Source organism: Triturus cristatus, chromosome 5_1 (assembly GCF_964204655.1).
Source record: "Triturus cristatus chromosome 5_1, aTriCri1.1, whole genome shotgun sequence".
Taxonomy (NCBI): Eukaryota; Metazoa; Chordata; class Amphibia; order Caudata; family Salamandridae; genus Triturus; species Triturus cristatus.
Genome location: NC_140587.1, coordinates 580,995,122 through 581,009,799, shown reverse-complemented (window position 1 = coordinate 581,009,799; position 14,678 = coordinate 580,995,122). Strand labels below are relative to the sequence as shown.

General features: G+C 44.5%; 1 protein-coding gene across 2 annotated transcripts in view; it reads left to right on the top strand.

Moving 5' to 3' along the window:
* The window catches only part of SGK3 (serum/glucocorticoid regulated kinase family member 3), a 498,190-nt gene that overhangs the window by 399,816 nt on the left and 83,696 nt on the right, over positions 1-14,678 (top strand). For both annotated transcript variants that reach the window (XM_085605508.1, XM_085605509.1), the window contains exon 18: positions 2,641-2,730. In XM_085605508.1, coding sequence (XP_085461634.1) covers positions 2,641-2,730 — 90 coding nt within the window. The remainder of the gene's footprint in view (positions 1-2,640; positions 2,731-14,678) is intronic.

Here is a 14,678-nt window from a genome sequence, read left to right as displayed (position 1 = left end):
CCCTCTTTCCCCTTCCTCATATATATCATCACTGGGGTTTACTCCCAGTACATCGATGTGTGGCTAGCAAGCTGTTAGGACTGTATAAATACATACACACATATATATACACAACCTACATATTTGAAGATATGCAATCCAGGACTACAAATAAACGTTGCATATAGGCACACATACATCCGTAGTGAATGGGATAGATGATGCTTTTTAGTGTTTACATTAGATTTGAAAACTCATGTCAAATGGTAAGTACTTAATATTCCCTTATCCCAGTTTCGAATGTTGGACAGGATGCCATTTAATGGTAATTCTAGAATATGAGCTCTTTAAAATGCTAGGAGACGCTTGCCAATCAGTTGCAATTGTAGTCCCATTTTACCTCCTTTATGCCCTGATCTGTAATTAGCACAGTATTTTCCAGGGTAAACATTATTTACCACGAATCCTTTTCCCCGCAGGTAATTACAACACGGTTCTGTCAACGACCACGATGTAACGACGCATACCATTACTCCGCAAGTCGTTGTTCCGACTTGCGGAGGGGGCAGAAGGTGTTTGATTTAAAATCCAACACCTTCCCTACTGTTGTACATACTGGAGATGGAATAGTAAATTATAGTATTCCAACATCCAGATCCCCCCCCCCACCCCTCCCCTCCCCGAGCAAGTCGTTATGATTTGCGGGGTAATGGTGTGCGTTGTTACAGCATGGTCGCTGTAATGACTGCGTTGTTATTACATGCGGGGGGAAAGCATGCGGAATAAAGTGGCATATTCATTTTCCAGTAACTTTAGAGGTGAAACACAATGTATTGTTATTTACCTGTCCACTAGCATCGAAACACTCCATGACCAGGCCATATTTCTCCATTCTAAGTAAAACAATACTAGTTATTCCACTGCAGCACACCCGATTATCTTTGCCTACAGCAGTTAAATGATTTGAATCTAGTGTTGACTCCTGTTCTCCCAAAAACAATGTCCTCCTGAAACTCTTGTAAATCAAATTCCCATGTTTGAGCCACATCCCCAATAAGTTGTTCCTACAGCATTGAAAGAAAATTGTACGTTTCCTCGTATAGAGGCCTGCCCAACTTTAAACACCATTTAGGTAGCTAATTGACTTTAGGTATCTAACTACCTATACTTAAAGTGCTATAATGTATAATCATACAATCAATCAAGACTTTGTGGGGACTGGCCATTTGTTTGGTATGCCTATTGTGGCATCAGTTATCCAAGAGGCATTGCCAGTTTTCACCTCTGCTCTGGACTATTTGCAAAGAACAGGGTATGTTTTTATGGAGCATTCAACAGAGTGGTCTACAAAATTATTCTCTGCTTCCTGAGGCAAATGCACTTAGGAGCTCTTATTTCGTATTTATAGCCAGCTCTTATTCTATCCAGATTTCAGTGTTTCTTTTAATACCTAAAGAAGTGGTTATGAATTTTCCAGCCTCATGCAGGTTTAGTGCAGAAAGTGCTAATGGTTCCACATGATTACACTACAGTAATAATTTATATTTGAGCATGATAAATCCTATATTGTGCTGTAGGCCAATTTAGTCCCTTTAAGAATGAATGAATGAGCTCAGCTAACGGCCAGCATGTTCAGAGTGATAACACTGCTCCATTTCACCCTGATTCGCATTGTTCTGTATCATCATACAGTTCGTGAGACCAACTTTCAAAACGGTCAAGTGAGAGTTGTTTTCCTGTCCCAGCATGATTGAAACCTGAGTAAGCTGGAAGGTAGATGACTAGCTGGATTACAGCAAGGCCCAGTCTTCCAGGACAATACAAAAAGGTGGTAGTTTACACAGTTGTGTTCTTCCAGGACAATCCCAAAAGGTGGGAAGGTACAGTTGTGCTCCTCGTTTCCTGACCTTGAGTGGGGTGAAACCCGTGCAGTCTGTTTCAATGTTACAGTTGAATCCTCGACCCAAAACAAACCTGTACCTCTTGGGGAACAGAGGAAGACCAGCCCACTACAAGCAAGGTCCAAGCTTAAAAAGTAACCCTGAAGGGATTTTTTATGAAACAACCCTCCTTCTAACTACTGAGGAATAGAAATTAACCTGCACGCAAGAGTCTTTAAACAGGATCCAGCAACCCAAGTCCAAACTCCGCAGAAGGGGCACCAACAAGAAGATAGGAGGAGGGAGAGGTTTGACCTATACATCACAATCAGGCTCCCATTATGCTTAAAACGAAAACGCAGACTCTTAGCTGTGAACATTGCGTAAGGGTCTTGGCCTGCAGTTCCCCATACATTGCATCCCATTCCATCTGACACAGAGGGAGGGATAAATACTTTGAATAACAGTGGAGCAGGTAATTAGAGGGAGGGATAATTACTTTGAGTAAAAGTGGAGCAGGCAAGTGTAGTAAACACATAGCATAGGCACTCTGTACAGCTGGACCCCTACCACCCGTGATACAGACCAAAATTAGCAGTAATGGTGAACCTGTAGCTTCTACTGACACGGCATAGCTAAAGCATTACTATGCAGTGTGTGTTACAGTAAGCAATCTGAAGGGATTGCAGCATCCGAGACATAAGCCAGCATGAATAGGCAAAGAAAAAAGTTAACCAAATTGATTTCTGATTAAAGAACTGGAACACCTTTTTTGTTACAGCTTGACATTCAAACCCACCCTTTCTTCGCAACCATAAACTGGAGTGACCTTGAGCAAAAGAAGATCCCACCACCTTTCAATCCTAATGTGGTAAGCACACAGAAACTTTTACTGATCATTTTCATCGCATTGTTGAAAAATACATAAAATCTGCAAATATTAACAACACAAGTTAGAAAGTTAGGAACGTCCAGTTATGAGTGGAATGACTGCCTAATGCTCACATTTACTACTAGCCCCTAAGTTGTAAATGGGAGCTGGCAGAGCGTTAGAGGGGGGCTGGCTGCAAGGTAGCAGTTTGCCGAATCGGGGTTGGGAACATGTGGTCAGGCTCCTGTAGCTTGGGGGCAGCTTTGTTTGTCCCTCCCCAGCACCATCCAGTCCTTTGCCACCACCCTCCGTAGCTTGGAGGGGGGGGGGGGGGGGTGGTCCAGAGCCACGGACATCCTCCTCTGGCCCTGGGCTTTGTTGGTCTAGAGGTGGCTGCAGGATGTTGGACATTGGTGGGGTCTTGAGGCCTGGAGCAGGGTCTGATGAGCCTAAGGAAGGCGTTGTCTACTCCCCCTTGCCACTGGCCCAATGCTTTGCCTTAGCCCACATCCCTGCCCAGCCAGCCAGGATTTACTGGATGCAGACTGGGGATGTAGTTCCAGTGCTGAGGGCCCAAAATTACAGGTTTTGTTATTGCGCACACTGTAATTTCAGATCTTGAAACACCAGCTCATTTGGAATGGGAGAAAGAAATGTCTCCCCACAGAGATACCCCTCCACCTGACTGTCAGGCCCATAGTGGCAGACAGATGTATTGCATGATCTGTGTGAGAAGACTTAAAACCCTTTTGGCGAAGTGCTTCATTTATTCTTGTGTTATGTCTGTTTACTGCAAATACATTCAACTTAACTTCATTGACGTTTCAGATATTGCATTGTTTTTTGTTTTTTATTGCTAGTAATTTACAGAAGATTATGTACACTTTATTAATCTCTTCCTTATTAGTTGAACCATATAAGGTATATAGCATTTTATAGAAAAAAGAAATGAACAATGGTCAAATACCTACGTATTCCATACTCTGTTTTATTGATCTGATAGAGACATCTAGCTACAGATTCCTTAACTTTTGAAATCTCCCCAGGCGCCAGTCTGGATCCGGAAATTTTTCTGCATACCTCAGCACGCCGCGAGAACTGCGTCGTAAGGCTCCGCGATGACGTGGACTCCGGCCCTGTCATCAGTGGAGCCATAATAGTCCCATCCGGTGCGCGGATGTCAGTTTCTTTTTTTCCGCACTGTAACGCAGAAGCGGTTCCTCAGATCGATTTCTTCCTGACCTGCTTCGACGCTTTGTGTCGGTGGAACAGTGTGCCTTTGTCTGATGTCTACAGCTTTCAAACCTTGTGGGTCTTGTAACCGACATATGTCAGTGACGGACCCGCATACAGTTTGTATGTGGAGTTTAGGCGAGCACCACAACGCCGAAGATTGTGGCTCCTGCCAGAAACTAAAACCGAAGTCGTTAAAGGAGCGACGTTCGAAGTTGATGGCAGTGTGTGTGTCACGATCCTTGGAGGCTTCCCAGCCTCAGTCTTCATCGTCTTGGGAACAGTGAAGTCGATCTAGTAGCCGAAGCCGGTCTGGAGGACGTTGTTCTCAGGGAAAGTCAAAAGGTAAGAGGGGTTTAAAGTCGCGGCATTCTCGGACTTGGAGTCGAGGGGTCGGCACCGGTCGGCGTCGGCTGGCACAGTTACACAGTCCTTCGGTATCTCAACCTACATCGCCGGACTTCGATCAACCGACTCGGATACTGACTTCAGTGGCATCGATCGAAGTTGCTTCTCCAGCATGTAGGTGCCGTACGACGTCAGATGCACAGTTGACTTCTCAGACTGAGGGGATCAGGTTTTGATTCCATCTCAGGAAGAGGTCTTGGAAGGTCAGCATGTGTCAATCGAGGCAGGGCTTTTTCAGCCCATTTCTGAGATGCCTCAGATGGAGGAGAGCTGGTTGTCTGATCTGGGAGAGGCTAGTGGCTTGGATTCTTCTCCAGCTTCAGGGTTGCTTTCTCCCCATGGCCTTGCCACGGAAGCAAGTTTCTCCTTTGCAGACCTACTAAGGAAGATGGCTACAGTTTTAAACTTGTCAGGTGGCGACTTCTTCACAGGATGTAGTTTCTGTTCCTAAGACTCTGGTGGGTAGATAGTCTAGGACTCGTGATGCTTGTGGTAAACATATCTTTGCTTCGGCAAGCTCAGCTTTGAGATCCACAAATACATCTTGTGTGCTGGGGTGATATTCCCATGCTTTATGGGATTCGCTACAGAATTTGTTACCATCTCCTCCGGGTAATGTCAGCTCGGAGATTGGTGATTTGATTAAAGATGCTCAACAGGCTGCTAGGCTTTCCATAAGGTGTGGGATGGACACTACAGGCTCTGTAGGTCGTGCAATGGCAGTGGTGTTAAGGCGTAGAGCTTGGTTGGCAACTTCGGGTTTCTCTGAGGCTGTCCAGTCGACTTTGGTCAACATGCCATTTGATGGTGCCTATCTTTTTGGGAGTCAAGCTGATGCAGCGTTAACATGCTTCAGTGGAAGACAGAGGTCTTCAGAGTCATAGCTTTTTGTTTGTTTGTTACTGGTGTAACTTGTCTATACTTGAGATGTAGGCTTTTTCTTTCAAAGCGAGTAAGCTTTGTTAGGGCATTTTATATGTCCATTGTTGGTTTGACCACTTGGTGTCTTGCAAGAGCAGATATTTTATTCTCAGTACCAATTTTTCCCTTGTTTAGGCTGGTATTGATTTATATGACCATGGGAGGTGTTCCTTTGCCCCTTAACCTCTGAGGATGAGCTTTGTGCTCAAGAGGTTATTATCAAGAGATGTGTCTTCTTGTATGGAAGATTTTCTGATGCAAGCTTCTTTGAGGCAGTTCAGTATGCTAGGATGTGCATGGTTTCGACCTTTCATTGTCTCTCATAGGGGCATGTTGGTATGCCAGTGGTAATTCTGGTATATAGGGATGCTCTGCTCTTTAGCCATTAGAGTGATCAACATAGTATGTCCTCACTACTCTTGTGGTGTGCATATTTATTATGGCGCTGATGGATTCAGGGCCTTTGGTTTGTATTCTTGGAATACATGTTCTTGTGGTTCATCCTTCATCAAAGTCCTCTTGGACTTTGTGTTTTTATGGTGTAGGTTGTCTTCTTCTGAGTAGACTGTGTATCTGCATTTTTATTATATGTGCTTCACTTTTGGGAAAATTGTGAGAGTAAACTCAGAGTTTATGGTGTATTGTTTGGAAGTCACAGGTTAGTTGCCTTCTCTGTGAAGGGGATAGGACATTCATTTGTTAATTCCTAGAACATATGGGGTGAACACTATAGCTTACGCTGTGTGATGGGTAGTGTCGGAAACAATCTGATGGAGATTTCTAGCAGCAGTTTCCTTACCTATTTTCGGTCTTACAATTTATGGAGTTTTGATGCTTTATAAGAAGCACTCCTTGTTATTCTCCCACTATGCTTTTTGCATCTGTCTGGAGGTTAGATACTACCTGTCGTTTTGTGTATGTATCTATTTTCACTGTGCTTTACAAGTCATGGCTGTTACTTCTTGAGGCGGGCTTGTGATCAAATTGTGTTTCGTATTGTGTTGTCGCATGTGCTTGTTGCCAGCAAGGATTCATTTTATACATTATTTCCTTTTCTTATTTAATACTGCACTTTTAGGTGCGTTCTCTTTTCTTCTTTTGCTTACCTTGGTATGTTGAGCGTGCCCACAGCTCGGAGTCATGTTCAGACTTTCAGACCAGGACACTGAAGGCCAGTTAGGGGAAGGCTTTGTAGATACCTGCGGTCCAGCAGTAAATGTAGGCTAGCGATGCTCCGTGTGTTGTCAGACCACTTGGAGTCTACTGTGACACAAAATTACATATATTAGGTATATGTCCAGGTGATACACCTTTGTGGGAATTTTTTTTACAACTGGCATAATAGATGAATATCAATATTAAACTCAAACCTATGTCATTTTAGTCTCTTTACGGTGCATTATGTAACCTTCGAGTGGTCATCTTGTTCAAACAAAATTCTCAATACCATGGAGGTATTATTGTTCACCCTTCTTTTGGTGTTCGTTCATTTTGGTATAATGGAATGAATTTCTGAGAGTCCTTCTTTTGGATTTCATCAGCACAGTTCTTTCTTTGATATTTCTTTATTGTTGTTACATTACTTTTGTCTTGCATTCAGCCCTTTTTGGTCAATAAGCTTTCTTTCTCTTTGGGGGTTAGATGTCAATGTCTAATAACTGACAGATGGTTCTTTAGGGTTTCTTCCCCCTTTTCCTTCAAGGTCCGTTTCTCTCAGACCTGCAGGGTTGTTTATTATTTATATGTTCTGCGACAGTGATCATGGATTCTATAAAGAGCCAAGCTCTTGTTCTGCTATTCCAACGTGCATTTAGCCGGTTGTTAGTTATGTCCGGCTGGTTCTGTTTGAGAACTTTTGTAGGATTGGTTCGCAGACCCTCCTCCAGGGGGGGGTATAGCTATGGTATTTAATTCAAAAGTTCAGGAATCTGCAGCTAGATGTCTCTATCGGATATAAAAGTTACTTACCTTCGGTAACGTAATATCTGGTAGAGACACAGTCCAGCCGCAGATTATTTAACTCCCTGCCCACCTTCCCCACTCTGCGAATTACCTATGAGGTAAGGGTTATACCCTTTTTAACAATACTGATTTTATGTACCAGGGATCACAATCTCAATTTATGTTGGGACTAAACAGACCAGTTGGCCTGGCCACATAGGTCTTCTTTAGATGTTGCCATACCGTCCATTTCCAAATGTGTGTGGTCGGTAGGGTGGGGAGTGTTTTCCATTTCACACTAGATTGGACACAGGATTGATTTAGTTGTTCTTTCTTGAAAGTCTTTGTTTGGTATCATTATACCTGGTTTTGGCACTATCATTATGTCATGTAATGGTGTCATTCAACAACCAGCTTGGTGTTGTTTTCATAGGTTTTGTTTTGTTCTGATCATGCCACTCATTACCACGGATGAATGGGCTGTAGAGTGTAAGGATTTCTCCCTTTACATGAGGGTTATTTACCAAGGCACAGGCTTTCAAAGATTTTTGATGGATGATCTTTAGAGTATAACTTTTTTTCTTTCTTTACATGATGGTTAATCACCAGGGTGCAGGGTTTCACATAACCCTGTGCTATGATTCTTTTGGGGTTTTCTTTTAAATCCATGTCTGGTCTTAACATACCATTTGATGTTTCTTCTTTATTAATGTTTCAAAGATTTTATCTTTTTGGCACACTGTTTCCTCAACCAGTTTCTATAGTGGCTCTGCGTTCTGGCGCGGAAGGTTTCACAGAAGAAACTGATGTCTGTGCGTCGGAGGGGACTTGTATGGCTCCACTGATGTCAGGACTGGAGTCGAAGCCATCACGGAGCCGTATGATGCCGTCCACTGGTACGCAGAGGTGATGCTGAGAAATTTCCAGATCCAGACTGGCGTCTGGGGAGAATTCAAAAGTTAATGAATCTGCGGCTAGACTGTGTCTCTACCAGATATTACGTTACCGAAGGTAAGTAACTTTTACAAAAACCACAGTCCACCCTCTGCCACACCTTTTCAATTAGAGAACACAACCTGCCTGGCTCCATGGAGCTCACTTTGTTCTCTCTTACCCAGTGTAGTCTTAAGGGCGGTGGCTGTCTGCTGTGTTAAAACATTCCGTACTGTTTACAAGTATGCACAAAATGTATATGATGTAGGCTGCACCTTATTATAAAGTAGAAATGTGTCCTCCCGTTCCAGATAGTAAGAAGGATGATTGCCTTCCAAACTGTTGACTCTATTCCTAACTTATGCATGCTTAAACCTACTGTTGGCCCTGACATCCCTGGCATGGTATTCCCCCAGACATTTTGCTTTCACCACTCCTGTTTTGCTGAATTTGTTTCTGTTGGCTTTGTGCACTTTACCGCTGCTAACCAGTGATTGTGCTTGCTCCTTCAAACATGGTAAAATTGGACTTCACCTAATTGGCACATTTCATTTAATTTGTAAGTTTCCCGTAAGTGGTATTACACATGCCCGGACCTCTAGACAATATGCTACCAGTGGGACTGCGGCACTCCTTGTGCCACCCACTAAAGTCGCTTTTTAAAACCTGTCTCAGGCCTGCCACTACCATCTGTATTATAGTTTATAAATGTCATTTCAACCTGGCAAAGTAAACCTTTTGCCAGGCCGAAACACTTCCTTTTAAATTTTATGAGTCACACCTAAGATAGGCCTTAAAGACTCATGGTGCAGGGTGCATTGTATTTAAAACGTAGAACATGTGTACTTAGGTTTTACATGTCCTGCCAGTAAAAAAGTCCTAAAGTCTTTTATCACTGTTATATGGTTCATCTCTCCCATTAATTCACACTAGGTTACCTTATCACTACAGATATAGATAGGCTGTATGCACTAAAATTAATTGTAATGTAAACTCTTCTTCAATGGTAAAATCGAATTTTAAGTTAGAATTCTGAAAATTACACTTTTAGAAAGTTGGCATTTTCTTGTCCCAAACATCAGCGCCTTATGCCAGTGTCCTGGGACACTCTGCTGTTTGTGTATTCCTTCCAGACAGTGTCACAGAGGGGGGTTAGTGGTGGACATGATTGGCCACCCTAACAGAATGACTGGGGAGGATCTGTACCCAGCCTCGCTTCCACTTCAAAGGGCATGGCCTCCTGCACACACAAAGGAACCTTATGCTAGGCCTGCTCTGCCTTTTGTCACCCCCAGACAGTTTGGAGCTTGACAGGGGAAGAAGTATAACTTTCAAGAACTCGATGTGGGGGTAGGACAGGGAGTTCCCCAACACAAAGGCTGGCACCAGGTATAAATATTTTACCTGAAGATCATTCATCAGAATACTCCTAACCTGTGAAAGTTACAGAAGAAGGACTGCCATGGTGCCAGAGGATTGTCCTGATGTTCGAATGACTGCCTTGCTGCTTGTAGGACTGCCTTCCTGTCTGAGAAGGAGGATTGGACCTGCTTTCCTTCATCGAAGGCTAACCAGAGTGACTCCAAGTATCAGTTGGCTGACCTCCTGTGTGAGCTACAGGGACGCAGCAAGCTTCAAAGACCTACCTGCAATTGACATGGTGATACTGGACCTGCCTGAGGGCTACAGATGGTATCTGCTAGAGGGAGTCCTGATCCCCAAGGATGACAAAGTGCAGAAAATTTACACTTCCTTCCCCCAGCATGACCCTAATACCATTAGCTACCCCTCCGTTTCTCTTAGCTACTCGACTTTGACCTACATCCCAGAAATCTCCAAAGACACTCTTATTATACTCTGCAATAAAGTCAAGTCTGGCTCCCCCGCAGACCCTATGCGCCCGGCCCAATTCCTTGACTCAATCAACTTCTTTCTACCAGCGCTAACCGCCATCCTGAACCTCTCCTTTACTTCAGCGTGTGTACCATCTGCCTGGAAGCAAGCGTGGGTTTCCCCTATCATCAAGAAACCCACCCTAGATCCATCTAAACCGGAGAACTTTCGCCCAATCTCCCTGCTTCCATGGCTTTCCAAACTCGCTGAAGCACATGTTAACAGCGCTCTATCCCAACATATGGTCAATAACAACATTCTGGACCCATCACAAAATGGGTTCAGACCAGGCCATAGTACTGAGTCTGCTCTTTTAGCCACCACAGAGCACCTCCGGACGATCTTGGATGCCGGTCAAGGTGCTGCGCTGATCCTCCTGGATCTCAGCGCGGCCTTTGACACGGTATCCCATGTCATCCTTCTTAAACGTCTGGAAACCTTTGGAGTAACGGGCCATGCCTTGGAGTGGTTCAGATCCTTCCTCAAAAACAGGTCCTTCCGAGTCTCTGCCCCCCCCTTTCTATCTAAACCCCACCCTATTGAACAGGGTGTCCCACAGGGCTCTGCGCTAAGCCCCTCTCTTTTTAATCTTTATGTTCAGCCACTAGCGGCAGTAGCCAAAGAATGGGGCTTGACATTGGTATCGTACGCTGACGATACACAACTGGCCATTGCCCTTTCAGACGGACCTTCCAACCTTTCCTCTAATTTTAAAAACGGACTCTCTGCGGTCGCCCAATGGATGACCACAAACTGTTTACAACTCAACGGCGGAAAAACAGAGGTGCTTCTCCTTGGCAAAAACACCAGCCTTTGGAATGAGCACTGGTGGCCATCCTCCCTTGGTACCATCCCTCCCCCCAAAACCCTAGTGAAAAACTTGGGTGTCTGGATGGACGACTCACTCAACTTTCGAGCTCACACCAAGAAAGTTGCCGGCACCTGCATTGGCTTACTGAGAAGCCTTAGCCATATACTAAATTTCTTTGACGCCAAGACCCGCCAACTCATCATCCAAGCCACCATCCTCTCGCGTCTGGACTATGCCAATGTACTCCTTCTTGGCGCCAACAAATGTGAGTTAGCACGACTCCATCGCGTGCAGAACTCGGCCGCTAGAACTCTGGTCGGCCTTCCCCGCAGATGCTCAGCCAGAGCAACCATCAGGAAACTGCATTGGCTTCCGGTTGACTCCAGAATCAAGTTTAAGACCCTCATCACGACCTTCAAAATTCTCAAACTTAACACTCCCCCTCTGCTTCAACCCCTTCTCACTCCCTATGCGCCGTCACGGAACCTGAGATCTTCCAACCAAAACCTTCTCTGCGTCCCACGCATAAAACTCTGCCGCATGGGCGGACGCTCCTTCAGGTTCCTGGGAGCCAAGATGTGGAACGAACTACCACATCATATTCGCGAGATAGACAACCTATCTGCTTTCCGGAAGGCAGTGAAAACTCTTTTATTCCCTTGCCCGTAAACTTTCCTCCGTCCTCGGACCCTCTAGCTCAGGATCAGATCTGGGTTTCAGCGCCGGGACGCCTCATTGCCGGGGCAGCTGTTGCGCTTCACCAAAACAATAAGATAAGATAAGATAAGATAAGATGTTACCAATCCTGGACCCTTGGTTGGAATCAGTGAGCACCCCTCCTGAAAGATGTGGCTCCGTGCAGCCTCCTCTAACACGAACGGAACTCTTCGCACCTGATTTAGAAGGTAATTTTTCAGTGGGTTTAACCTGGTCCTTGTATCCGAGCCTATTGCGGTCTTTCTGATCTTGTGACATTCCCTTGATCTAGTGTGACTAGATGGCTCTTTGTGCTTGGTTCTTTCAGTGACAAATGTGAGAGACACCTAATACCTCTCTTTTCACATCTCACATTTTTTAATCCTTTGATCTTCTTAATAAATGGTGTTCTTTCTAAAGGTAAGAGGTATTGTTAAACCTTTTTTCCCTCACATGGTGGATCCCATATGGTCTCAGATTCAAGAGACAATCCCTCCTGGTAGAGGAAAAGACCTAATGATGTAACGATCAGTGGCTAAGTACGCCAACGGGAGATATGCCTTTGGTGGAACAACACTGTTGAGGGGCTCACAACAATTTTGGTGTTTCCCTTCCCCCCAGCCCCATGTCTCAGCACAACTCTTCCACTCCTTTTGATTTTACATCTTTGTGCTTTTAAGCACTGTTTTCACTAGAAACATTAACATTGAATATCTCCGGTCCTACTGAATGAATTTTTGTTGTTCTGGTATCATTTTATTTATTAATATGTGCTCTATCTAAATTGAATGAATGAATGAAAAAATATTTAATAAAGCGCACTGCGGCCAAGCGGCTTCCTGGCGCTGGGGACCTGGTCAGAGCTCACAAAAGGGATCCGAGGGACCTATGAAGAAAAAGCCTGAATGAAAAGAAAAGTTTTGAGGGCTTTTCCAAAGTGGGTGTAAATGGGGATGGAGCGAATATGAAGTGGAAGGCTGTTCCAGAACTGGGGGGCCAAAACGGAGAGGCGAGTGCCACCAGTTCTGTGTTTGCGGAAACGGAGGATGTGCAAAAGAGAGAGAGAAGAAGAACGGAGGGTTCGACTAGGGGCGTGGGATGAAATAAGGGAGGTGATGTAGGCAGGGGCAGAGCGGGAGTAAGCTCGAAAAGCGAAGCAGGCTAGTTTGAAAAGAGATCTGAAACGGATAGGGAGCCAGTGAAGAGATTTAAGAACGGGAGTAATGTGAGAGAATTTGGGAAGGGAGAAAATGAGGCGGGCAGCTTTATTTTGAATGGCCTGTAGATGTCGGGACTCGTAGGCAGGAATGCCCACGTACAGGCCATTCCCATAGTCGAGGCGAGAGATGACTAAAGCCAGGACTATGGTTTTGAGTGCATCAGTGGTGAAAAAGCGTGAGATTTTCCGGATGAGACGGAGGGAAAGAAAGCAGGAAGACACAACAGAGCTAATCTGACTATGCATTGTTAAGTCAGAACTAACTTTGATGCCGAGGGTGCGAACAGAGGAAGAAGGCATAGGAGGGGGACCAAAAGAAAGGGGCCAGTGTGCTGGAGACCAGGGGACCAGGGGTTAGATGGTTTTGGATTTTCCGTGGGGTTGTGTTTTCACCGTATTACTGCTTGTGAGCTGCATAAATACTTTAAACATTGTCTGTAAGTTAAGCCTGACTGCTTTTGTGGCAAGTTACCAGACAGTTAAGCACAGGTTAATTTGGTGAATGTTGTGGTTCACCCTGACAAGGATTGTGGTTGTTGCCTGAGTAGGGCGTTCACCCCTTTCAACCAATAACCCAATTTCTCACACCTGCCTTTCCTTAGAGTGGTTATGGGGGCTTAGTGGCTGTGTTGACCACTGTGAGGCCATAATACCTTACTTCTATTCACAATTCAACACAGTACCTTAATTGTATGTGCTTGCACATATTATATTAACTCACTTCCTTCTGGTCCCTAATGTGGAGCATTTCGAAATAAGGCAAACGTGTCATATAAAAGAAATTCATCCATTATATTCAGCATCGAAGCACCTAGTGGCATTTAAGTAGATGGAGATGCACTTCGCTCAATGCCTACCACTAGGGGAGGGCAACATTTGTGTAATTTGCTTTCATGTAATTATAGGACATGAAAAAAAAAAAAAAAGAAATGCGTAATATGCATCTCTGGCTGCCTGCATCAAGAAATGAGGCCAGATATGCATTTTGTGACTAAAAATATAACGTGAACAGCAATGCATGTTGCACGCACACATGCCACCATTTTGTTTTACTCCTGCCTGCTCCTACCTAATTACCCTCGCGTTCGCAGCTCTCTAGGCCCCATCCACCTCATTCCAGTCCACCTAACCCCATTTTTTAAACTTTATTTTCACTTTTTGTCAGTGTGACTACCCCGTGTGTTAATTATTTTCCCCTTGTTGTTTAGGTATCCCCATTCCCACTTCCCAGCAATGGCAGAGGCAGGCAGCACCAGCATGTCTGAATCCCGCACCCCGTGAGGTGACCACTGCGTGAGGTGGTGACGAACCACCACATTTTTAACGGGGCAAAGGTGGCAGCTCAGATTTGTTTAATTTTTTTATTTACAGCACTACCTCCGTCACATGCTGGTGGCAAGTCTGCATAGGGCTACAGCCTAGCAGAGCACAAGCTGCAGTAAGGGACAGTGAGACGCAGCATGAACTGGGGTGACCCAGGGGCAGGTGATGCCTTTGACCAGGAGTAGGACCTGCACTGCTAATTACCCCACATATTACAACACTCATGACATCTTCTATGACATTATTGATATTACTGCAACATTTGCAGTGAAGATATTGATGAGAAAACTATGCATGGCAGTGGCGCGAGTTAATGTTACCTTAAGAGCACGAGTTATAGTTACTTGAGATAACTATAACTTGTGAATTTCTGTGTCTTTTAGAGTTTAAACCATTACGACATTTCCACCCAACTATAGTGTTACTTTAACCTTTGATTTTTCCAGTAAATATATATATATTTAGATTTTTTACAGAGTGGCAGTAGCCACGTTGGAGCTCCTAATATAGTATGGTTTTATAGAATTTTTTTATAGAAAAAGACAGCTTAGACCTTTCACCTTGTGGGCT